Below are 24,208 nucleotides of genomic sequence, written 5' to 3'. Positions count from 1 at the left end.
ACATAAGCGATGCAGTCTTATTTAACCATATACAAACGTCAAGAAATTGGTAAAATAGTATCAAAGATCTATACAGACCTTAACTCATGAATTTAGGTAGTCAAACTCGAAAGCATTATTCTAACTAGAATGATTAAATAAACTAATTGAAATGCAAGTCTATGAATTTGCGCTGACCAATAATGATAAACTAATTAACCTATTTCAGTAATTAAATCTTGAAATTGTGAAATTTTACGTCACCTGCGTGGAGGGATTTCCGAATCATCCCTAAAGGTCTGTAATTTCATGAACGATCCAAAAATTGAACACGACAGCAAAGTCGAGATGATACAAATCAACTCCTAGTGGAGGATTATAGTTCTTTCTATATAAGCTACGAGTTTGAAAATATTCAAAGCAAGGTCATATCGTAGCGGTAGTGGTATATCTGAGATTATTCTAAGTTTCCTCTCATCCAGTAGTTTCGGAAGAACATCACTTCGTTCAAAGTAAGTTGCAATCATTCATTTCCGCCATAAATTATGTGTAGTTTGAAGTTATTACTTGTGTGGATGATAGAAAATATTGCAGTTAATTATCTTTCAGTGTCCCCGTGACCTCGTTAATTACGGTTAATGATATTTTCCGCACATCTTTGTGAGTTAGAAGTGCCTTCAAACAAAGCTAAAAAAAAGATCAATCGTTGGGAAGATGAATTCATGTTGATTGGTCGCGCATAACTCTTCGTTTAATCTATTCTTTTTTTAACTTGATGGTGGGTTCATCAATGGAAGAATGAGAGCAGTTATACATGTACTTCCTAATGACAAACTAAACGAAATTGTATTTTTAAATTAAGATGTGACACTCGACGGTAAATAGGTGAGATTCCCAGAGTAAACATGCTATTACTCTCATAAATTGCTATGAATTCTTGTTAAATCTTTCTCTTACAATTACTAAAGTACTACATCTCTTTATTAGAATGTAACATAAATATTTTGATTTTGATTTTACTTCGTAGATGAAGCCAATGATTTTTACTGTTTGTATCGTGCTGTGTGCAATGCTGCTTACAGTCGAAGGTAAGACCTGTAATATTTGTAAAGTTCTTTCTTCTTACCTCGTCTTGCTAAAGCATCAAATAATTTATCTTAGTCCAGTATGATGTCAGTATATAATTGTTGGGAATCTCTTAGCGCACTTTCATTCAAGATTATTTTAGTTTGGATATTATATATTTCATTTCAAAATGGACAATAATGATATACTATATAGCTCTCTGTACTAAACGGAGAATCTGATCTAAATTGAAAAATTACTCTTTGAAAATTTATGTTTTGTTTCAGATGGAAATCATTTTAACGGGTTTTACCTATTAGATTAGATAAGATAGAATATACCAAAGCATTTATGTTGAACATTAAACGTTTAATGAAATCGGTTGCATATTTGTAACATATTCGGAGATTTAACAGTATCTAATGTGCATAAAATGATACTTTAATGTCGTAGACATCTATCCACGATCGTATATATTCCTAATATACTTCACCTTCTATCAACGAAAATATATTCGAGTTACAACGTCACGAGCGATAGAAACAATGATAATCGTGCAATCCTTTGATAATATACAACTGAACGTTGTTGGATGATAAACTATGTAATGTGAAATACGTAGAAGTTATACTCCTAATAATAATTATGATCATATCACTTTCTTTCATTTATATTCTGCTGCTGATTCTCTTTTCAGGGATTTTCGATAAATTCCATCCTTAAAATGATCATCATTATACCATAACATTAGGCCTACTCTAAAAAGGAGGAGTTGAATTTTATGGAGAAATAAAGAATATAACGAAGTAGTATCAGCTAAACAAACTGAGAAGAGACAAATTTAAAATTACAGTTTACAGGCATTTTAGTTTTTGTGAACACGTCTGAACTTGATGTTTTCAACGCTGTCTTCTTCCACTCAAGGTCGTAGTCGCCACAAGCGATCTTCTAGTAGTTCGGCAGCACCAGCACCAGCACCAGCACCAGCGGCAGTAGCAGCGATAGCAGTGAAGAAACCGCGGCGGTTACTCCAGCGGTCCCAGCTCCGGCTCCTACCGCAGCCCCAGCCCCTCTTCTACTAGGTCGTAGTCGCCACGAGCGATCTTCTAGCAATTCGGGCAGCGGCAGCAGCGGCAGCAGCAGTGAAGAAACCGCGGCGGTTACTCCAGCGGTCCCAGCTCCGGCTCCTACAGCAGCGCCAGCCCCTGCTCCGACGAATCCTCCAGTAGTGCCAATGGTGACGACTCCTTAGCGGAAAGTCTTAGACCGCTTTCCGCAATCTCCACTGTTTTTCGCCTCTTCTCAATATATTGCGATCATCAGATGAGCAGATGTATTTTAAACACTATATAATATCATTATAATCACAGTATTTCTGATCCATGATTTATCGTGCTTATAGGACATCGTCTTTGAAATAGTCATCGTCATGGAGGAGCCAACTTTTACTTTGCCTCATTAAGTCATAATGATCACTCAATGTTAACGAATCTGCAAAGAATAATGCTGTGATTTACCGAAAATGTATGGATTATGGATTTAATTTTAATTACAAAAATCTTCGTCTCATGTTTAATTAGTACCTAATATTCCATATTATGTGATTCCAGAATATAAACAAAAGAGAATTACAATAAGAAACATTTAAACATATCTGTAAATATTTATAAATGCAACCTGTCACTTTATCATGTCAACATGTAAACATGAATAATCCAGCTTCTGCTGCTTTTCATGTAAAATGACAATTATGATGCATGTATTTTGAAATTACATAATAAACCATTATTGAATTGAATTGCATTGAAAAATTTGCTATATAATTAAATGACGTTTGTAGAAAGATGCTTCTTGAATAAATCATAGCGAAAACTGTGAGTATCGTGAACGTAAGGTAATTTCTTCCGTGCATTTAGGCGTTTGAAGAACGTTAGTGATATTGGTACACTGAGCGCTATCAAAATCGAAAATCGAAAAGTTATCACAGAGAAACGGAGATTGATAGACATAGAGCGAGAGACAGACAGACAGACAAACAGACACATAGCAAGAGAGAAAGCAGGAAAGATGGGTGTGTGTGTGTGTGTCTGAGAGAGAGAGAGAGAGAGAGATAGAGATAGAGAGAGAGAGAGAGAGAGAGAGAGAGGAGATAAAGAGAGAGATAAAACGGAAGGGTATATAGGCAGGCACGTAGCCACAGGGGGGGGGGGGGCACGGGGGGGGGGGGAGGGGCACGTGCCCCCCTAAATTTCAATGATCGGTTGAACCTTTTAGACCCCTTTTTTTGACCTCGATCGATTACATGTATGTGCCCCCCCCCAAAAAAAAAAAATAAATAAAAAAATAAATAAAAATAAAAATAAATAAATAAATAAACAAAAAACAAAAACATCAAACTCTGACTACGTGCGTGTATATAGGGTAGATTCGTTTGATACAATCTGTGATTAAGAATGTCGGCTTATTTTAGATAATATAATCAACGTAAAACGAAGGAATAATCATCATGTATTAATCATCAATAATATTAGGCACACTAATATTATTTTTTATTGTAATGTGAGAAGAATGTCTCTGGTTTCCTTTAAATGCCTCACAGAGAACATATTACGGGACATATATTACTATAAGAAAAAACGTTGTTTCTGTTTCCATCACAATCTGTATTTGACTGTTCTTTGTCTGCCTGTGTTCAGAAATCTACTTAGATCTTAGATGGTAGAGAGGGGAACTAGAGAAAGATAGCAAGAAAAATGTGGATGCGTGCGTATGATAGAGAGAGAGAGAGAGAGAGAGAGAGAGAGAGAGAGAGAGAGAGAGAGAGAGTAGATAAAATGTATAGTTCCATAGTCGGGGTTAGAGTAAACACATTACTAATCATGGTCAGTTTACAAGAGAGTGGGAAAGATTGAGAGATTTAAAAAAAAAAACTTTATGGAGGATCTTTGAAATGTTCTGTTCCAAATGCTGAGTTATTGGCAGTGAAACTACATCAGTGACCGTGACCTTGAATTTAGATGGAACATGTATTTCCTTTACCACCAACTTGACCTTGAGAAAAACTATTCAGGTGAAGCACTCTTATGAAAAGTGAAACACTAAACGATCTGACTTGTTGAAAATACTAGTTGAAAACTAATTTAAAATCGTATTGCGTGTGGTGGGCTTAAAATACGAAAGGCGAAAATAAGTGATCTTGATGTAAGCTTTTATATTCTCTCTTTTTTAAATTTTGTTTTGAAATAGATATTAATGAATGCACCAGTGGTACCTCCAATTGCCACTCATTGGCGACGTGTATCAACATCCCTGGTTCTTACCGATGTAGATGCAGCCCCGGTTACCAAGGAGACGGAAGAAACTGCAGAGGTTCGTGGTCTCTGTTTTACCCCCTTAGGATGCAGATTGTTCTCTTAAAGAAGATCTTCCACTTAACCTGCGTAATGATATCTATTCAGGATTCTTTTGTGTGTTTTTATTTTATTTTTTAGTTATATATGATATTTGTTATGATTGCTTTTCTTCTTCCTCTCTATATTTTAAGGTATCTTTCTAGAAACAGATAATTATATTCTAGCTTTGTCTTCTTTCTTTCAATTCTTTATTTCTTTCAAGATATCAACGAATGTGAAATGGGGAAATCCGGTTGTCATCAAAACGCAACATGTGTCAATACAGTCGGAAGTTACCAATGTGTCTGCGACAGTAAATATACTGGCAATGGCACTTACTGCACTCGAATTGGTAAATAATTCATAATTCACACCATATCACCTCTAGACTAGTCACTAGATTATAGATTGCACTGAAACTTAGTTCAAGGAACATACGTTAGAACTAGAACAAGATGTGAACACAAAAGTTTGTAAAATTTTTTGTTATTCATGAGTAATTCATCTGAAAGACAAATTTTTGTATATGCAATGTATTGGTAATAAAAAAAACACTTATAATTGAGGAAATTTACGATATTTTCATTTCGCTCCTCTAAGTTCCATTTAGCCGGTCTAGGGGTGATATCCCATGTGTTTCCAGTGTGAACTGTAATGATGTCGGCACAGCAAGGGCAGAGTCTTCGCAACCGCCACTAAAGTTTCCTAAAGCTATGGCATCAGCTGAAGCTAGAGCAGGGGATAACGTCAAAGGTACAAGCAAGTGCAGAGTCAATCTGGTTACAGTCATCTTTCAATGTTGAAGAAAAAAGGAACATGATTGTCATACATTTTTACACCCCTCTGCATGTTTGACAAAGAGAGAAATCATGAATTGGAGCTGGAAAGCTGGCGACTCAAAACTTCAAGATTCAGAGACTGAGAACGTTTTATAGATAGAACAAAAACAATCTCGAGGATTTTCTTTATAGTAACAAAAACCAAAGGGGGCATTTGGCCCTTAAACGTTATAAAATGAAAAGAATAATATGTATTGTATCCCGAATAATTAAAATGGCTTTCATAAAAAGTTACTCAACAGTCATGAAAGGATATTTAATATTCTTCATTTTTTGTAATTGCGTCATACCTTATATCTGATAAAAAGCTGTCATGGAACGTTACTCACCAAATATAAAATTAAAAGGGAAAATTATTAAAATTATCCAAATTCATTAATTTATGGACTAGTTATGAAAGAATATTTGATATTCGTCATTTTTGTAATTACGTATTATTACCTCATATCTGATGGACAGAAAAAAACAAATCAGGTTATTTATTGAGTCATCTTTGTTCTCTTTGTTTAACATCTAGATGAAAACGTGCCCCAATTAGTAAGCCTCACAGTAATTGCAATCGACCATTTTGATCCAACGATTGACATGGTGTCAAATAGCACAGTAATATCAGCATTTGTCGCCCATCCTTCGTCAGAATTCGGCACCGCTCGGATAGGTTCGGCCTTAACCGGACCCGATGGTGTTGCAATATTGTCAGTACCTCACAACCGGACGATTATCATCACTGCAACCCGTAATGAATACCTAGCCAATTCTATTACCGTAAAGGCAAACCTAAATCAGAGTAAGTGGAGTATATCATAATGTGGTGAGAGTATAGATAACCATAGGGTGAGAAAAGAAGAGAAAGAGAGAATGAGAGAGAGAGAGAGAGAGAGAGAGAGAGAGAGAGGGGGGGGGGGGGACTGATTGGTAAGAGAGGAAGGGGTCTTTGGCAAATAGGTTGCGAGTTAACGCAAATTTACTTTCAACCAATCAGAATCATGTATTTAGGACTCTTTCTGTCCTATAGAGTTGCGTTTAATCACCACTTGCTTTGCACAGGTTGCTAGAGGCTGCAAACTAGAATGAGAAGAAAAATATCCCTTAATTTGGTTTGCCATTCATCTTGTTTAACAGGTATTTTAGATTATACTTTCTTCTCTAACATAATGGTTTCTCAAATTTTCAGATGAACAACTCACATTTATGCAGGGGTTAGTTCAGTGGCGTACGCAGGATTTTTTTCAAGGGGGGGGGGGGGTTAAAATCGGGCCCAAAATTTCGCAACGACTCAGGAAAATTTGAAAATCGCGCCGGCCAAAAAGTCGCTCAGTGGGGGGGGGGGGGGGGGGGAGTCGAAAAAAAATCGCAACGACTCAGCCAGCCGAAAAGTCTCGCTCAGTGGGGGGAGGGGGGGGGGGGGGGGGGGGGTAAGAGGACACTTTTTTTTTTAGTCTCGAAATTTGAAAATTTGACATTTTGTTCCGTTGGGGGGGGGGGGGGAAGGTCACCTTTTTTAGGTCAGCCATTGAAATAATTTTTTTTTTTTTTAATTATTACAAAAAGAAAAAAAATCAAAAGGGGGGGGGGGGGTTTCACAAAAATCATACACAAAACATACACATAAAAAAAAAACCCAAGTGGGGGAGGGGGTAACCCCAACCCCCCCCCCCCCACCCCACCCCCTGCGTACGCGGCTGGGTTAGTTACACCTATCTGTAAACTCCTTCTAACCATTTCGGAGTGATCAAAACAATGAGGAAAGAGCTCCTTTCCTACAACGTAATCACGTAAAATCCTATAACAGTTTCAATATTTTGTTTCCTTAGTCATGCGGTCCACAAGATAAAATGAAATAGGCCTCCCATTTCAAATGCCTTCAACATTAGCAACCACATAGATATGTTCAAAATCAGTTCTATCTTCATTTCTATGTTCATCCACAGCTAATTGAACGTGCCCTGATCCGGGTGAGACCGAGTTTGCCACCCGTACTCTCGGCGGCCTACACTATTCTAAATCGGTCCAATACACCTGTGCCCCTGGGTTCTCACCTGAAACGAGATATGGTAACAGGACTTGCTTAGAATGTGGACTGTGGTCGGACTCGGATCACCCTGTCAGCTGCATGTACTCGTTTCCATGAACGAAGTTTCATAGTTCTTTGGTGTGCAGTACTCTCACACGGGCGCTTCCAGGAAAGTCAGAAGAAGGTGACAACATGTTTGGAAACATGGAATTTCTCCTTAATCTCCAGGAATCCTGGATCCCTGCGAAGTGGAGAGAGCATGGCGAGTTAGCGACACGTCAATCGGTGACGGATCCTCTCGATATAAGTTTCCCCAATATAGGAAGAAAGGGAGTAATGTTTTGTTTTATTTATACCATTTCTTCCACCCTCCTCCATTACTACCACCTTTATCCGCCCATGTGCATGAGAGTGATTGATTTTGATCGAACAAGACTCAAAGAATGATGGGTAAAAAGTAGCACATTAAGTATAAACCTCCGGACCGAAAGAGCCGTATAGTTGAGCAAGGAAGAGGAGTCATCATCGCCATCAATGTTAGTTGTCGGTCTCTTTAATCTGATAATTCAGAATGTTTTGAATATGGATGAAAGAAGTTTGATTGCTCGAGGCAACAAACGTAACACCTATTAATCCTTTCTTTCAGTATTTCTGCTAGGCATCATGATAATCGTAATTTTCCTTCTTCAGAAGGCCTATAGTAGATCTATGAGATATTAATTTGTAAGGCTTCTGTGATTCATTTTGCCCCCTGCCATTGTATTGTAAGTAATGCAATTTCATAAGCCTACATTGTTTTCATGGCATGGGTATTATCTTACTCCTTAGTTATATAAGAAAAGAAGAAAGATTAGCTCTTGTCAGTTCCCATCTTAAATCATGAAGGCTGTATAGTGTCAACGCTGAAGATTTTGATAAAATAATTCTGAGGCTATGTCACAACCATACTTTGTGAATCTTTATAATGTCTTTTATTAAATATAACATTCGACATTTGAACCTTTCTAGAAGACAATGTTTTTGTTTCGTCTCGAAATAGCTTGTATATTGACAGTATAGTTATACCCCCCCCCCCCCCCCCCCCACCCCCACTCAGTATTATTTAGGGTACGCGTATGCATGTTTCCTCCCTTTGGAAGCACCCCCTATCTCCGGTGTGTAAATTCAATACGCGGGCCGGATTTTTGCGTGAAGTGGACCCCTTTACCGGAGTTTTGGGTAACAAAAATTAATGTGGTCCCTCCGAGCGCGGAGTGGGTGAGGGGGGGTTATACTGTCTTGTTTAAGTTCATGAGTTTAATTCCGCTGCACACGAGGCGTTATTTCCCTTGCGTGGCGATATTCAAATAAATGCACATGCAGAAAAGGCCCAGACGCAATGTGTGGGCACGGACGTAATCCCTTAAAGCATTGTACGACGGCCTATATAGCGTAATGTTCCATTTTCTCTGAAACTCGACTTGAAGGGAATACTGGCGTAACAATAAACACATTTTTGGATTTGGTCCAACATGCTGGAAATCGTTGAAACTAATTGCGCAACACAGTTAGCACGCAGCATATTCATGGACTATCTGCAGATAGATGGCGCTATGAGGAATATAAGAAATAACCATATCGATGCAATTTCAACTGCGTGATGATACTACTCTTCTTATCAATAATTATTTCCAATACGTCAACAGCAACGCCTCCAGAAAATTAGTGGCATTAAGAGGACTTTAATAGGAGAGGGCATGCTGGGAGGTAGAAAACATGATTATCTCAACAGCCATCTAAAACTGGCTCAGTTGGATGAATCGCAAATCAACAAAAAAAATGTGAACAATTTAGAAATCAAATTAAACACAAACACACATACAAAAATCACCGACAACATTTCGTAAGACACTATATTCTCCAGACCACGCCGTTTATTTACAGATAGTCCAAGTTGACCTTGAGTGGTATGTGTTTACTTTACCATGTCAACAAGAAACCCCAAATATGCAACTATAAATTTCATCTTCTCTCTCTCTCTCTCTCTCTCTCTCTCTCTCTCTCTCTCTCTCTCTCTCTCTTGTCTTGCTATCTGTCTCTAGCTCCCTCTTATTCTCTCCCCCTCTCTAACCTCTAAGTAGATTTTCTGTTTTGAACACAGGCAGGCAGGAACAATTCGTTAAATACAGATTGTGATGGAAACAGAAACAATGTTCTTTTTTTATAAATTATGTTAATATGTCCCGTAATATTTTTTGTGTTAGGCATATAAGGGAAACCAGAGACATTCTTCTCACATTACAATCATAAATATTCATGTGTCTAAAATTATGAATGATTAATACATGTTGATTATTCATTCGTTTTAAATTGATTATATCTAAAATTAGCCTACATTCAGACATTCTTTTTCGACATTCTTGATCACTGTTTGAATCAAACGAATCTTTGAAATATACCCTTCTGTTTTCTCTCTCTCTCTCTCTCTCTCTCTCTCTCTCTCTCTCTCTCCCTCCCATCACCCAACCTTTCCTACTTCTCTCTTGCTCTGCATGTCTGTTTGTATTTCTCTCTCTCTTTCTCTCTCTCTCTCTCTCTCTCTCTCTCTGTATATCTATCAATCTTCCGTATGTTGATAGCATACACTGTACCAATATCACTTACATTCTTCAAACGCCTATGCACAGAAAAAAATTACCATATACGTACACGATACTCACAGTTTTCTCTATGATTTATTCATGAAGCATCTTTCTGCAAACGACATTTAATTATATAGAAAATGTTTTAATGTTGCTTATTGTAATTTTCTTTCGCTAAATGCCCTGGATTCGCATAACATGAAATATTAGGTAACAATTAAACATGAGACGAAGATTTGGTTGAACAAAAATTGAATTTAAAAAAATCTATGATTGTTTAATGTACTTGGACATTTAAATTAACTGTATGTGAAGCGAGTTGACACTATCAAATGTGAATATAATTAGTCTAATCAATAATCCATACATTTTCGATAAATTACAGCATTCAATTTATTCTTTGCCGATGCGTTAATATTGAGTGAGCATTATGACCTAGTGTAGCAAAGGGGAAGGTTGGCTCCTCAAAGACGATGTCCTATAAACATGATAGATCAGTTAAGTTGATTTTCGCTTTAGAGATTACGTGGCAGAAATACTGTGATTATTATATGGTGTTATAAATTCATCCGCTCATCTGCTCATCTGCTCATCGCAATAACTTGCGAAGAGGCGGAAAACATGAGTGGAGATGTCGGAAAGCGGCCTATGACCTTCTGCTATTAAGGAATCGTCGGATCCATTGGCGGCCCTGCTGGATTCGTCGCTGCAGGGGCAGACCGGGGTTAGGGGCTGCGGTAGCCGGAGCTGGAGCTGCGGTAGCCGGAGCGGGAGCTGCGGTAGGAGCTGGTGCTGGAGTAACCGCCGCGGTTTCTTCACTGCTATCGCTGCTGCTACCGCTGGTGCTGGTGCTGGTGCTGGTGCTGCCCGAACTACTAGAAGATCGCTTGTGGCGACTTCGACCTTGAGAGGAAGAAGACAGCATTGAAAACATAAAGTTCAGACGTGTTCACTGAAACCAAAATGCTTATACGAAAAATATGCGGTCTTCATTTTCTTTTCTCATTTTGTTAAGCTAATAATGCTTCGTTATATTCTGTATTTCTTCATAAAATTAAACTGCTCTTTTTTGGAGTATAGGCCTAATGTTATGGTAATGATGATCATAAAAAAAGATGGAGTTATCGAAAATCCGTGAAAAGAGAAGCAGCAGCAGAATATGAATGAAAGAAAATGAATAATTACATTAGGAGTATAACTTTTACATATTTCACATTACATTGTTTATTATCCAACAGCATTCGGTAGTATATTATCAAAGGATTGCACGATTATCATTGTTTCTAACGCTCGTGACGTTGTAACTCGAATATATTTTCGTTGGATGTGAAGTATATTAGCGATTGTTGATCAACGACATTATAGCATTATTTTATGCACATTAGAACAGTTGAATCTCCGAATACGTTTTCATGAAACGTTAAAGCAAAGGAAATGTTCTATTTAACTAATCAAAGAAGCAAAACCAATTAAAATGATTTCCATTTGAAACGAAAAATTTATTTTCAAAGTGTAATTTTCCCATTTTTATCAGATTCTTTATTAAGTATATATATAGTTAGGATACACTATTATTGTCTACTTTGAAATGAAATATTAGAGTAATATCATCGTGAAAGGAAATGCGCTGAGTGCATCCGAAAATTATTTACTGACAGAGATGACATCATACTGGACTGAGAAAATGATTTAATACGTTATAGCAAGACAAGATAAGAAGAAAGAACTTAGATGACATTGAAACAGAAATACAATTCTTACAGGTCTTACCTTCGACTGTGAGCAGCATTGCACACAGCACGACACAAACAGTGAACATCATTGGCTTCATCTACGGAGTAAAATGAAAACACAAATAGTTATATTGCATTCTCATAAATAGAATGTAGGACGTCAGTAAATGTAAGAGACACATTCAAACAGAATTCATAATAACACATTCATGACAATAATTCTAAATTAGTAATAGCTTGTTTACTCTGGGACTCTCAATTATTTACCGTCGATGATCTTTTCTTAATTTAAAAATACACTTTCGTTTAGTTTGTCATGTATACACTAAGAAATTAAGGTATTAATTTGCACCCTTAGGGGTGCAGTCCTCTACAACAGAGCAGCGACCTAGATGGAGCATACGTGCACAATTATAGGGTGCAGAGATTTGCTACAAAAGCAGACCCCATCGGGTGCAATTCTGCACCCTACTTTGGGGTGCAGATATACACCCTTAGGTGTACACGTCGAGTCCGCTTGCGTCTTTGTTTAAATCTAGGCAAGCCATCCGTAATGAATCAAGTTAATGAATCAAAGCGGCTTGGAAAGAGGTCACAACCAATTAAAATGATAAACGCCTATAAACCGAAACAACGATAACAACAACAACAAATTTATTATATTTTGCTTTGCCTCGCTTTTTATAAAGGCAAAAATAGGAAGGAATTACCGATTGAGCCAGCGATTGGTTGATGAAAGCTGGGTTTGCATGCTTATTATAAACCTGAACCTAACTCTAAGAGGTGTCGACAGTGTGTATAGAAGATGTACTGACCCCAATTTGATTCAAATGATATTGCGCTCATTGCTTTTTGTAATAAAAAAAATTTAAACACTTAAGTGAAATAATCTTTTTATCTTAGAACATGATTAATCCTATTCTTCGAATATCGACACAATCTTGAGGACATATTCGACTTTGAATTATTATTTATTAATCATTAAGGTTTGAAATATGCTACGCTGTGTGCATATTGCAAAGCCTCCAACTTCTCGCACCCCCATTATGGTGCACATATACGCCGCTTGCCAAGTACTGCACCCTAAAAAGAGCAGACCAGCACCCTCTGTCAGATGATGGGAGCAGATCTGCACACCAATTGCGCCCTTATTTCTTAGTGTGTATATTATGATGAGAGGCACTACGTCGTATAGAAGTGTCAAGCTATCGTCAATTCATTAATTATTGTCAAAATCATTATAGGAAGTATAACGACTCTCATTCCTCCATCGATGTCCCTACCATCCAGTTAAAAAAAAAAAAAAAATGAATTCATCTTTCCAGCGATTGACCTAGTTTGGCTTTGTTCGAAGGCACTTTAAACTCATAAAGATGTGCGGCGAATAACATTAACCGAAATTAATGCGGTCACAGCTAAACTGAAAAATAATTAACTGAAATGTTTTCATGCAACGATATCGCTTTAACTATCATTCACACTATAGTAACAAACTTAAAATTACACATAATTTACGGCGGTAATGAATGATTGCAACTTACTTTGAACGAAGTGACGTTCTTCCGAAACTGCTGGATGATAATAAACTCAGAGTGATCTCAGATATACCACTACCGCTACGATGCGACCTTGCTTTGAATATTTTCAAACTCGTAGCTTATATAGAAAGAACTATAATCCTCCTCTAGGAGTAGATTTGTATCATTTCGACTTTGCTGTCGTGATCAATTTTCGAATCGTTCGTCAAAAATAATTACAAAACATTGGGGACGATTCGGAAAATCCCTTCACGCAGGTGACGTAAATTTTTATGATTTCAAGATTTAATTAATGAAATAGGTTAATTAGCTTATCATTTTTGTTCAGTGCGAATGCATAGAATTGCTTTTCAATTAGCTTTTGTATATATATATATATTATAGTGAGAATTATGCCTTTAAGTTTGACTACATGAATTCATGAGTCGATGTCTGTATAGATCTTTGGAATTAATTTATCAAGTTCTTGACGTTAATGTTTCAGACTACATCGCTTATAACTCACATATCCCACATGCATAAACAACCATATTCACTTTTTTTTTCTTCAGGATCTTTTTTTCTCTGAAATACTTTTGTTTCATTATTAATCTTAATTTCGAGGGCGTAATAATTAGGATAACTTACCAAGTGGCTGTTGTAATTAATGGATCAGTATAGCACGCAGTAGGATTTAATGACTTTGCTTTTTTTATTATTTAATGCTATACCAAGCCTATTGGCATTGCGGGCTCGCGATTTGGCATCATCGATATGAAGCAGAGGGAGAGAGAGAGAGAGAGAGGGAGAGAGAGAGAGAGAGAGTGAGAGAGAGACAGAGAGACAGAGTAAGAAAGAAGATGAAATTTATATTTGCATATGTGGGGTTTCTTGTAGACATTGTAGAGTAAACACATACTACTCAAGGCCAGCTTGGACTATCTGTAAATAGATGGCGCCCTGAAGAATATAAAAAATAACCATATCGATGTAATATCAACTGCGTGAAGCTACTTTACTATCAATAATTATTTCCAATAATGCCAGCAACGCCTGCAGAAAATTAGTGGCATTAAGAGGATTTTGATAGGAGAGGGCAAGTCATCAGCCATCTTAAACTGGCTCAGTTGAGGGCGATGAATCGCAAATCAACATAAAACAGTCAAAACAATTAAGAAATCAAAGTAAACACAAACACACATACAAAAATTACTGACAACATTTCGTAAGACACTAACGGTGTGGGGGTTTTGCCCGCCTGCCCCTCCTGGTAGTAGGCCAACCGCATTATTCGGCATTAACGAGGTTTTGGAATCAGAAATCGACTTTGTGTTTAAAAATAAAAATGTAATGTAATTGTTTGTTTATTTATTTTAAACAGTACATGCAGCTCAGGGCTGGTTTTGTCTGTGTTTACGAAGTAATCAGATATTTACTTTATAGTACAAGCATTACATCAAAATACGAAATCAATACAACAACATAACACAGCAATATTATAACTGATTTAGGAATGTATCAAAGATGTCGATAAGTAGTTATTAAAATTTAAAAAAGTTAGGCAATATCAGAAATTTTAGGCTTATTGCACAACAGTATCACTTTTGGCAAACAATTTTAGTTGAGTATGAGTGGGAATAAGTGCACTAATGTACAAAATAAATTTGGAGAACCATCGACAATGGGTAATGAGAGAAATTAAATCAGATCGCAAAACAACCCAAAGCCGTCCAAAAAAGACACCCCCCCCCCCCATCAGAAATTAAATGCTCATGATTGTGATTTTAAAATTCTGTCATAACCGATTCATTGGTGAGATAAATATACATAATGAATACAAAGGTTGAATTAAGTACTTCATTCTGACAATGAAAAAACAATGTTGGATATCACAGTTTAAGAAGAAGAAGAAGAAAATTACAAATCTTAAAGGGTTAAAATTCATATTTGTATTTGGCTGTTCATAAAATTAATGAAATGTCGTAAATTCATTCTTATATTCTTTATTACTATCGTCTCTACATAAAAGAAACAAATACACAATTTGCTTAAAAAGAAAACAACACCAATCAAAATCTCTTCTTACGCTCTGAATACAGACCATTGTTTTTGTTTTGGGGTTGTTGTTTTTTCTCAAAAATAAAGTTTCGTCATTCCCTTCTCTGTGGATTTAAAAAAAAAATTATTAATTGAACAATGATTTTGCATGTACCTATTTGTTTAATGACATGATAATGAATGTAAATAGGTGTTTTATCTTATTTTGACGCGGCAAGTAATCATACCTTACTTTTGTGTTACATTGTATTTGCAATGTATTGTGACACCTGAAACTTTAAAACTCGAGGGTGCCAAACTGCCAAATATGGCAAATTATTAAAGTGGGCTGGTCAAAATAAGAGACCTCTTGAATGGTCAGTATGAGGGATCGGCCGTCACAAGAGCAAATCAAGTTCGTGTCGAATGACTATTCTTTTTGGCAGATGAAGCTGCGAGAAACCTCAAAATATCCCTAGGATGATCAAAATTCTCGCGATCCCAACGTCAAAGTCGTAGTTGTGCCAAAGACGTGACAACGAATAGATGTGTCACCCGTGTATACGTCAGATTCTCGAGAAATGGCATCATCGCTTCTTTGTGATGTCATTGTCACTGCTTAATTATTCGAGGAAGGGCAGGCGAGAAATCATATCAGTTGACAAGAAATGTCTAAAGGTAATCTCAAAAGTAGGATTCATCAGGAATCTGCTCATGGTTTAATAATTTCGTAAATTAAAGTAATGATATTTCATTGGTAACTTGTAAAAGTTGTAAAAATATGTTTATTCATTTTTAACAGGCTCAGTAAACTAAAATCTCTGTCGAAACACTTGGACTAAAGAAACTGAGTTTCTTTCCGATGAACATTCAAAATGCATGATACTTTGTTCTGACTGTAAGTCAGACTTAGAACTCCATGATTAATAAATGCTCTTTTACCATGTTTACTGATATTAATTAAATCAAGCCCTTGCCTTGATAAACGAAATCTCTTTCTTGTTTGTTTTCTTAATGCCATGTTATTGGCATTGCGTAAAACGGTCTTGTTTATGTCTCATCAAATTCAAGATTTTCAAAAAAATTCAAATCCATATGCATTTAAGTCCTATGGCTACTACACTTATAAACCAGTTTGATTGAATTGATGAATAAATGAACGAACGAATACCATGAATGAATGGATGGATTAATTGATTAATATTCAAGAAATTATTATTGATCCGATTTATTTCAAACTTTCGCCATTTTGTTTATCTTATGTTTCTGCTTTCATATAAATTACAAGGGTGTGATTGCCCTCTATAATGGATTAATATTCAAGTCCCTAGTTCCTGATTGTTACCTTGTTTTGTGGTGTTTTGTCCTGTTTTGTTTATTGTGAGCAACCATGACTAACACCTGGCAGCCAGTGGCAGGGTTCATTTCTCAGTAAGCCTTCAGCTTTGATGAACAGGCTATAGAGGAACTAAAAAATTATATGATGACTCTATAAAATAATGTGACGCCAGGTCATTCTACTTCAGAGTGTTTCGAATTTCTCTATATAAACCTCTTGACTGGCAAAGAATTCTCAAAGTTAGGAGTCGCAGAACCGATACAGCAATTTTGTGCACCTCATCAGCTTGAATATACAAGTATCGACATAAATTTGAATGTAAGTATATCATCCGAATTAATAATCAATATTGATAAGAGGCATCTTGAATTTTGGATTTTCCGTAAATACTTTTTCTTCTTGATGTAAGATCGACGTTGATCGATGTTGCAATTCGGTTAGAATTTGATGGGGTTATACAGTATATAAACAGGCTTTCTCTTTGTAGTTTTTTGGCCTCAATTATTATTATACCATGGAGATATATATCTCCATGATTATACTGTGATTCATTGATTATTGAGGTAAAAACTCGGGGTAGCGAACAGTTCCGACATTGGTCTGTGACTCTGTGTAAGTTCGCAAAGGGATGGTCGTATTTTCTGTCAAAGGCTAATATCCTTGCTTTCGCAGAAGAAAAACAAACTCTCATTATTGTTCCGATATTGTTTCTATTTTCAACAGATGAAGCAACATACCGTGATGACAGCGTGCATTTTGCTATGCCTCTTAGCGCTAGTTTCAGAAGGTAAGTGCCTTTTTACTCCATGAATTAACAAGTAGATATGTATCAAATCAATAGAACTCTCACACAAAACTTTTGTCTGCCTCTTTGATTTTATTTTGTTTTAATTTTTGTTTGGTACCATGTATTTTGTATTTTTTCTTCTTCATTCTATCGAATCTTATAAATATGTGATTCTCACACAAAACATAATTAAAATTACTCAGCAGGAAAAAACATGAAGAATGTCATTCATAAAATAACATTCTGGATAATGATATTTAATTGGCATTGCATCCTCTTATTACAACTCATTCTATAAATCATGTTTGATATTTCATTATCGTTTTAGCGCATCCCCAAGGCCGACACGGCGAAAGGCGTATCAACACCATTCTCGAAAGGATACAAAGATCAGGAATTTGCGAGGAGTACAACGCCGCAACGGAGGAAGAAAAAACTACATGTTCTGATGAGTTCGTCAATGGTCTCCTGCCTCGTCGTTCACCCGCAGACATCGTCGCTTCCATTTGTCTGGAAGGTGGTGTGACGGCCACGTCTGCTTGCGTAATTCTGGACATCGTGTGCGCCACGGATACTACAGGAACTTCAACATTGGAAACCTGCCCCCGCTCTCAAGGTAAAATTGAGACTTGTATTTTCTCTTAATTTCTTTAGAAGAATGACGCGGTGAAAAGTCGATACTTTTTAAGATTATGAACAAATAGCTTATCGTTTACTTCATTTAAATTCAAGGTGAGTTTACTTGTTTTAAAAGTAAAACTACGAAACACACTTATCAAAAATGTTACGATCACTTTTAAGAAATATTGATATAAAGTTATTTCACTTAACTAAAATTTATTGGGAAATGTGACCATACTCTTTTCCCTCTTCTTTTTATATATTAGTGTTATTATCGTAATTGTCATCATCATCATTATTATAATTATTATTATTATTATTATTGTTATTATGCATTATGGCTTAAGACATGGGCACACAGAGGATTTTTTATTTTGGGAACCGGGGTAAACTGCAATAAATTAATGAAAATTTATTGCATTTTTTTTATTTTATTTTTATTTATGGAAACTTCCCCCTACCCTAGCCCCCACTGCGTACAGTCATGGTTCAGTGACAAAGCAATGGCCTCGTAACTGTGAGGCATAGGATCAAAACCGTGTCAATGTGCTATATTAGTGCCCTTTTGTGGGGCATTAATCCTCATTACTGTCATTTATGACTTAAGGGCGTAGGTCCCCTAATTGATAAGCACAGTAGCATACACATGCTTTAGCAGTCACGCAAAACACACATTGTCAAAATATTATTCAATAAAATCTGAGAATGTATACTATTATCTAGATCTATTATTTTTAAATTATTTTTAAAATAATTCCATAAATTGGGGTCAAACAAAAATATTCCAACTATATGAGCGACAGTGTATTATTATTATTATTATTGTTTTTATCATTATTATTATTACTTTCATTATTAGTATTAATATTATCATCATCATCATCATCATCATTCCTAATATCATTATTACTAATGATAATATTATCATTATCATTATGTTTCTCTTCAGGTAATCGCAAAAGGCGTGACGATAGCGAAGAAGAAGAAGAAGAAGAAGAAGAAGAGGAAGAAGAGGAAGAGGAAGAGATATTTAATTGGCACTGCATCCTCTTATTACAACTCATTCTATAAATCATGTTTGATATTCCATTATCGTTTTAGCGCATCCCCAAGGCCGACACGGCGAAAGGCGTATCAACACCATTCTCGGAAGGATACAAAGATCAGGAATTTGCGAGGAGTACAACGCCGCAACGGAGGAAGAAAAAACTACATGTTCTGATGAGTTCGTCAATGGTCTCCTGCCTCGTCGTTTACCCGCAGACATCGTCGCTTCCATTTGTCTGGAAGGTGGTGTGACGGCCACGTCTGCTTGCGTAATTCTGGACATCGTGTGCGACACGGATATTACAGGAACTTCAAGTTCAACATTGGAGTTGTGCCCCCGCACTCAAGGTAAAATTGAGACTTGCATTTTCTCTTAATTTCTTTAGAAGAATGACGCGGTGAAAAGTCGATATTTTTTAATATTAAGAACAAAATAGACCATCGTTTACTTCATTAAACTTCAAAATGAGTCGACGTGTTTTAAAAGAAAAATTACGAAACACACTCAGAAAAAATGTTACGATTACTTATGGATTAATTATGGATATAAAGTTATTTCACTTGAATAAATTTATGGGTAAATGTAACAACATTTTTGTCCCTGTTTTTTTCATTTATTAGTGTTATTATCATAAGTATCATCATCATCATTATTATGATTACTGTTATTATCATAATTATTATCATTATTATTATCATTATTATTATCATTATTATTATCATTATTATTATTATTAAATTATTATTATCATTATTATTATTATTATTATTATTATTATTATTATTATTATTATTATTATTATCATTTTTATCATTATCATTGTTTTTATCATTATTAGTACTATTATTATCATCATCATTATCATTCATATTACTTTTATTATTACTATTAATAATATTATCACTATCATTATGTTCCTCTTCAGGCAATCGAAAAAGGCGTGACGATGACAACGAAGAAGAGAGTGGTCAAGAGAGTAGTCAAGAGAGTGGTGAAGATGAGGCTGACGTTGATGCAGCTGAAGGGGGTACAGGTACTGGTGCCGATGGTATCCCTGGAACCGCTGCAGGTGTAACCGATAGCGCTGCGGCTGATGCACCAGGTGCCGCTGCTACCCCGGCTGGTACACCGGCTGGTACCCCGGGTGGAACAGCGGCTGGTACCCCGGCTGCGACCCCGGCTGGAACAGCGGCTGGTACCCCGGCTGCGACCCCGTTCCTAACCCTTGAACTCTATGTCCTTAATTCGTGAGATTATAAACGCTTTTCATAATAATGTCCATTTTTCATGTTATACATTTTCTTCTTATGTAAACGGTACTTTCAGCTAGGCCTATACTTCTCCAATCCTTAGCATAATCTGTAGAATGAATGGATGGGCTCAATGAGCTCAAGTACTTCACTTTAAACTCATATTTACTAAATGAACTGTCACTCATATCTAGACCCCATGTTATCAGTTATTGAGCAACCCACACCCACTTATATAATTGTTCCATGACACCTGCACTTTAACGATTTCACTGCATGGGTTATGGTTTGTAAGAATGGAGTCATGTTGACGATGAAAGCTCCCCAATTCCTTTGAACAGGTTGCTCTTATTTTTTATATCACGAAGAGTAAGATGCAAACAATATTTATAACAGTATTTATATCAGAGACATTTTCTTCGTTGATTAATTTCTCTTACCAATGTAGATGTATTTCATTAGTCATCAAGATCACATCAGCCACTGCCATTCATGTTGTTCTAATTTGTACTGTCTCAATTTGTTAATTATGAAAAGCGGAAGGTATTCGTGTAGCCTATATAAAGCGTAAAATGGAAATTGGAAATAAAATCGTTTTGTAAAATATGAGGAAATTTATGGCTTATGGACAAATCAATTTCTATGTGTGTGTGTAGTTGGTCAAAAGATGAGTTGATGGTAGACCTAAACATTTTTAAAAAGATTAAAAATGAGGAAGAGGCAGATAACAGGGGCAGATGGGAGACAGAGAAAAAGAGAGAAAAAGAGAGAGAGAGAGAGAGAGAGAGAGAGAGAGAGAGAAACAGAGAGCTAGACAGTGAATCAAAGAGGGAAAGAGAGAGGGAGAGAGAGAGAGAGAGAGAGAGAGAGAGAATGATTGAGGATAAAAGATATAAGCCAGCCCCAGGGGTGGATCCAGGAATTTCTACCCGGGGGGCACACTGGGGGGCACACGGGGGGTAAGAGGACATATATAAATATATATAATTTTTTTGGTCCCATACAAATCGCAACGGGGGGGGGGGGGGGTGGGGGTAGTGCGCACTAATTTTTATTTTATTTTTGGGGCCGGGGGCACGTGCCCCCTGTGCCCCTCCCCCCCCCCCCCCCCCCCCCCCCTCCCTCCCCAACTCTGGATCCGCCCCTGAACCCATAATATGGAGTGTAGAACAAATATTGGACCGAGTATTCGAGGAATTACAAAAGAGAGTGCGAAGACAGTGAGAGAGTCAGGCAGAAGAGAGAGGGAGGCAGACAGGCTGGATTGCATAAAATTCCGTTAGTCACACACGTTGCCATTTCGTAGATGGCTGTAGTCAAACAAGTGGTCTGGCGCCATCTCTTGTTTACAATTACAGTACAATTTGGCTACTCAGAGATATTTTTTTTTTTTCTCGAACAAAATCATCAGTGCTCAGACTCCGGGTCAGACTCCGTCTAAACAAGTTGGGTCTAAACCTAAAAATAATGTCCACGTCAAGTTCGCATCTATTATGTAGTAAACTACAGGAAGAAAAAATAAAAAAAGTAAATAAAACTGCCAAAGTAAAAAAAAAAAAAAAATCTGCAACAAAAAGGGTAGTGTCTGCGTACTATGGATGGATACTGGAATTTGTAAAGTAGGAGGGGGAGGGGAGGGGGGCGTCTTTCTTTTAAATGACCCCCAAATCAAGTTCGGCAGTTTCCAAGTCATGTGTAAAAGAGGCTGTTTTGTACATGAATTTTTTTAATGCATTTTTTCAAGTATTGGCAAATCCCTATTTAAAATACATCATCAAACACAGTGATGTTATTGCTTTATAAGATAAGTGAATGGGGAGAGGGTATAGAGTTTTACAAAATGCGTTCATCATCTGAAGAGGGTTAAAGATGACGGGAATAAGTTGCTAACCTCCCCCAACAAAGTATCCAAGTGAAATCGTATAGTGTTGATGTCAGGAAGCGTCCGATTGCTCCAAAATATCTCGCATAACGTTTGACGTCGTCGCCCCGGCCCCAGTTCCAAAACATAATTATGATCGATATTCGCGTGATTGAAAAAAAATTCTTCAACTTGTTATACTACAAACAAACAAAAACTCGTTAGAAAAGCAATTTCTCAGCTGATTTGCTGTTTGCTGCATGCCGTCAGCACACTTTAAGCCACAAAAGTTTTTTTTGCTTATAAGTGGATCGACAATTAAAATTGTTAAAGCCATTAAACTACCAGTGGCTAGTAGGTAGCTTGCATGGGCTCATTCATTTTGAAATCAGCGTATTTCAATTGTTTATTAGTCACTGCACCCTTTTAGAGGGTAAAAAGTTTTGCGTAACCCCAATGATTTCTTTGTACCTGTCCCTCATACACATACGAACGATTACAATTTTGCGTGAGGAAACGAAGCGATCGAGGCAAGCGAAAAGGATGACTTTCATTATGGAAAAAAGGTTATTTCTGTCATCTATAAACATTAGATAAAATGGAAAATTATTATATTCAGTTCATCTTTGCTACATCTTGATCTTTCAATTTTGAGAGAAGTGAAGCAAACGAGGGGAAAAGAAACACTATTATGTTGTGGTATTAATTTCATTTTGATTTTAAAAATAGAATGAATTAAGATTAAATCGGGCCCTATGCTGCCCGAATCAAGTCGATATTCCTGTAACGAGGTGGCCGAGTATTGTCATATTTATGATCATGGGGATATTCATGGCCCTCGCTGCCTGTAACCAAGTCCATGCTGAAACTACCCCATTTGGCTAAAGTTTGCGAGCGAGCGAAGCGAGCAAGGGGAAAAGACACTTTACTGTCTCTGAGATATTATTTCCTCATTAAAATACCCAACTATTCTGCCTTGGCATCTTGCGGTTTCTGATACTAGTTTCATGAATTTACGTTATCCTAAAATATTCTTGCGGCTCATCGGTTAAAAAACGCTGTAGATAATTGTCAAAAGTTTAGGGCCGGGGCAGATTGACCAGGCCGGGAGGGGATGTATAGCCCTTGAGTGAGAAAATTGGCATTTTAAAGTGATTTGATTTCATTGTTGTCCCAAGATTACTGATTCACATAACATTGTAATTTTTTAAGAGAGCTTTCGAGCAATCTTCCTCTTGATATTATTTCACGTTCTTTTTCCTTTTCCTTCATCTCTCCCCTCACTCTCACCTTTTTTTTTTTGGGGGGGGGGATTCGATTGGGGGAGGGGGAGGAGGCACCCCCCCCCCTCCGCCCCGTACCTACGCCTCTGTGCCCCATCCTCATAATTTATTTGCCTTTTTCGTTGCTTTATCTGACACATCTTGGGAATTTGAATCACTATCTGCGGGACTTTCAGCGACCACGACAAGCGAGGATATTTTCCAGGCTTTTCAAGTAATACTGCATTTTGGAGCACGTACATCCCAAGAGACCGACATCAAGTGACGACAACAACATCGACAAGGACAGACTATAGGCACAAAATTGAAGGTTCACGAGTGAGCATTAATTATTTTGTTTGGCCCTCTAATGATTTGCAAAAAACTTATCGCACCCCCTGGCCCTTGAGCGCCAGGGGAGGGGCCCGGAGCTTCAACTTGAAAAGGTGTTTTTTTAAAGGTTTTCCCCCGCCCCCCCCCCCTGGATCCGCCCACTGGGGGAAGATATAATTTGATTTAGTTAATTGAATTCATGAAACTTTACAGTAAAAAGCAATTCTGAGCTGGCTTTGTAGCCTAATAAAAATGAGGAAATTTTGAGGGGCATTTAATTTACCCTAAATTTTCGTGGGACGATACGGGAGACTTAGTTCCCAAAGGATCAGCGCCACAAACGGGAGCGGGAAAAAAAATTGAGCGAACCTTTCCCTTTAACAGTTATATTTTGAATGATAGAGATTTGAAAACTTTTTAAAGAAATTTATCTATTTACATTTCTTTCGATCCGCGCGCGTTATTTTTGGCTGTTGAAATATGAATGGAACTGCAACATACATGCTGAGA

The 24,208-nt window shown here is 37.0% G+C and overlaps 2 protein-coding genes and 1 long non-coding RNA gene across 3 annotated transcripts; 2 read left to right on the top strand and 1 right to left on the bottom strand.

Moving 5' to 3' along the window:
- Positions 1 to 283: 283 nt before the first annotated feature.
- LOC115919542 lies at positions 284 to 2,004 on the top strand. Its single transcript, XR_004061896.1, has 3 exons — positions 284 to 491; positions 1,007 to 1,067; positions 1,969 to 2,004. It is a non-coding gene; the product is annotated as an uncharacterized LOC115919542 (long non-coding RNA).
- Positions 2,005 to 10,375: 8,371 nt separating this feature from the next.
- LOC105443806 (proteasomal ubiquitin receptor ADRM1-like) lies at positions 10,376 to 13,239 on the bottom strand. The gene is made up of 3 exons (XM_011677429.2): positions 13,185 to 13,239; positions 11,681 to 11,741; positions 10,376 to 10,813 (listed from the first exon to the last, which is right to left on the bottom strand). Exons 2-3 carry the CDS (start codon positions 11,739 to 11,741, stop codon positions 10,557 to 10,559), a joined length of 318 nt encoding a protein of 105 aa, XP_011675731.1. The 5' UTR covers positions 13,185 to 13,239; the 3' UTR covers positions 10,376 to 10,556.
- A 3,393-nt stretch (positions 13,240 to 16,632) lies between these two features.
- On the top strand, positions 16,633 to 20,849 carry LOC115919110. Its single transcript, XM_031000157.1, has 5 exons — positions 16,633 to 16,854; positions 17,260 to 17,323; positions 17,652 to 17,939; positions 19,046 to 19,339; positions 19,918 to 20,849. Exons 2-5 carry the CDS (start codon positions 17,260 to 17,262, stop codon positions 20,241 to 20,243), a joined length of 972 nt encoding a protein of 323 aa, XP_030856017.1. The 5' UTR covers positions 16,633 to 16,854; the 3' UTR covers positions 20,244 to 20,849.
- Positions 20,850 to 24,208: the final 3,359 nt, after the last annotated feature.

Source organism: Strongylocentrotus purpuratus, unplaced genomic scaffold (assembly GCF_000002235.5).
Source record: "Strongylocentrotus purpuratus isolate Spur 01 unplaced genomic scaffold, Spur_5.0 spur5_scaffold_6, whole genome shotgun sequence".
NCBI lineage: Eukaryota > Metazoa > Echinodermata > Echinoidea > Camarodonta > Strongylocentrotidae > Strongylocentrotus > Strongylocentrotus purpuratus.
Note: the sequence above shows the minus strand (reverse complement) of the source record. Positions and strands in the feature narration are given on the sequence as shown.

Bases quoted from the DNA above. Each gene is read 5' to 3' on its own strand.
- LOC105443806 (XM_011677429.2), bottom strand. From the start codon at position 11,741: ATGAAGCCAATGATGTTCACTGTTTGTGTCGTGCTGTGTGCAATGCTG. The intron at 10,814-11,680 runs GTAAGACCTGTA...CTTCCTCTCAAG, and splicing joins AATGCTGCTCACAGTCGAAG to GTCGAAGTCGCCACAAGCGA.
- LOC115919110 (XM_031000157.1), top strand. From the start codon at position 17,260: ATGAAGCAACATACCGTGATGACAGCGTGCATTTTGCTATGCCTCTTA. The intron at 17,940-19,045 runs GTAAAATTGAGA...TTATCGTTTTAG, and splicing joins AACCTGCCCCCGCTCTCAAG to CGCATCCCCAAGGCCGACAC. The intron at 19,340-19,917 runs GTAAAATTGAGA...GTTCCTCTTCAG, and splicing joins GTTGTGCCCCCGCACTCAAG to GCAATCGAAAAAGGCGTGAC.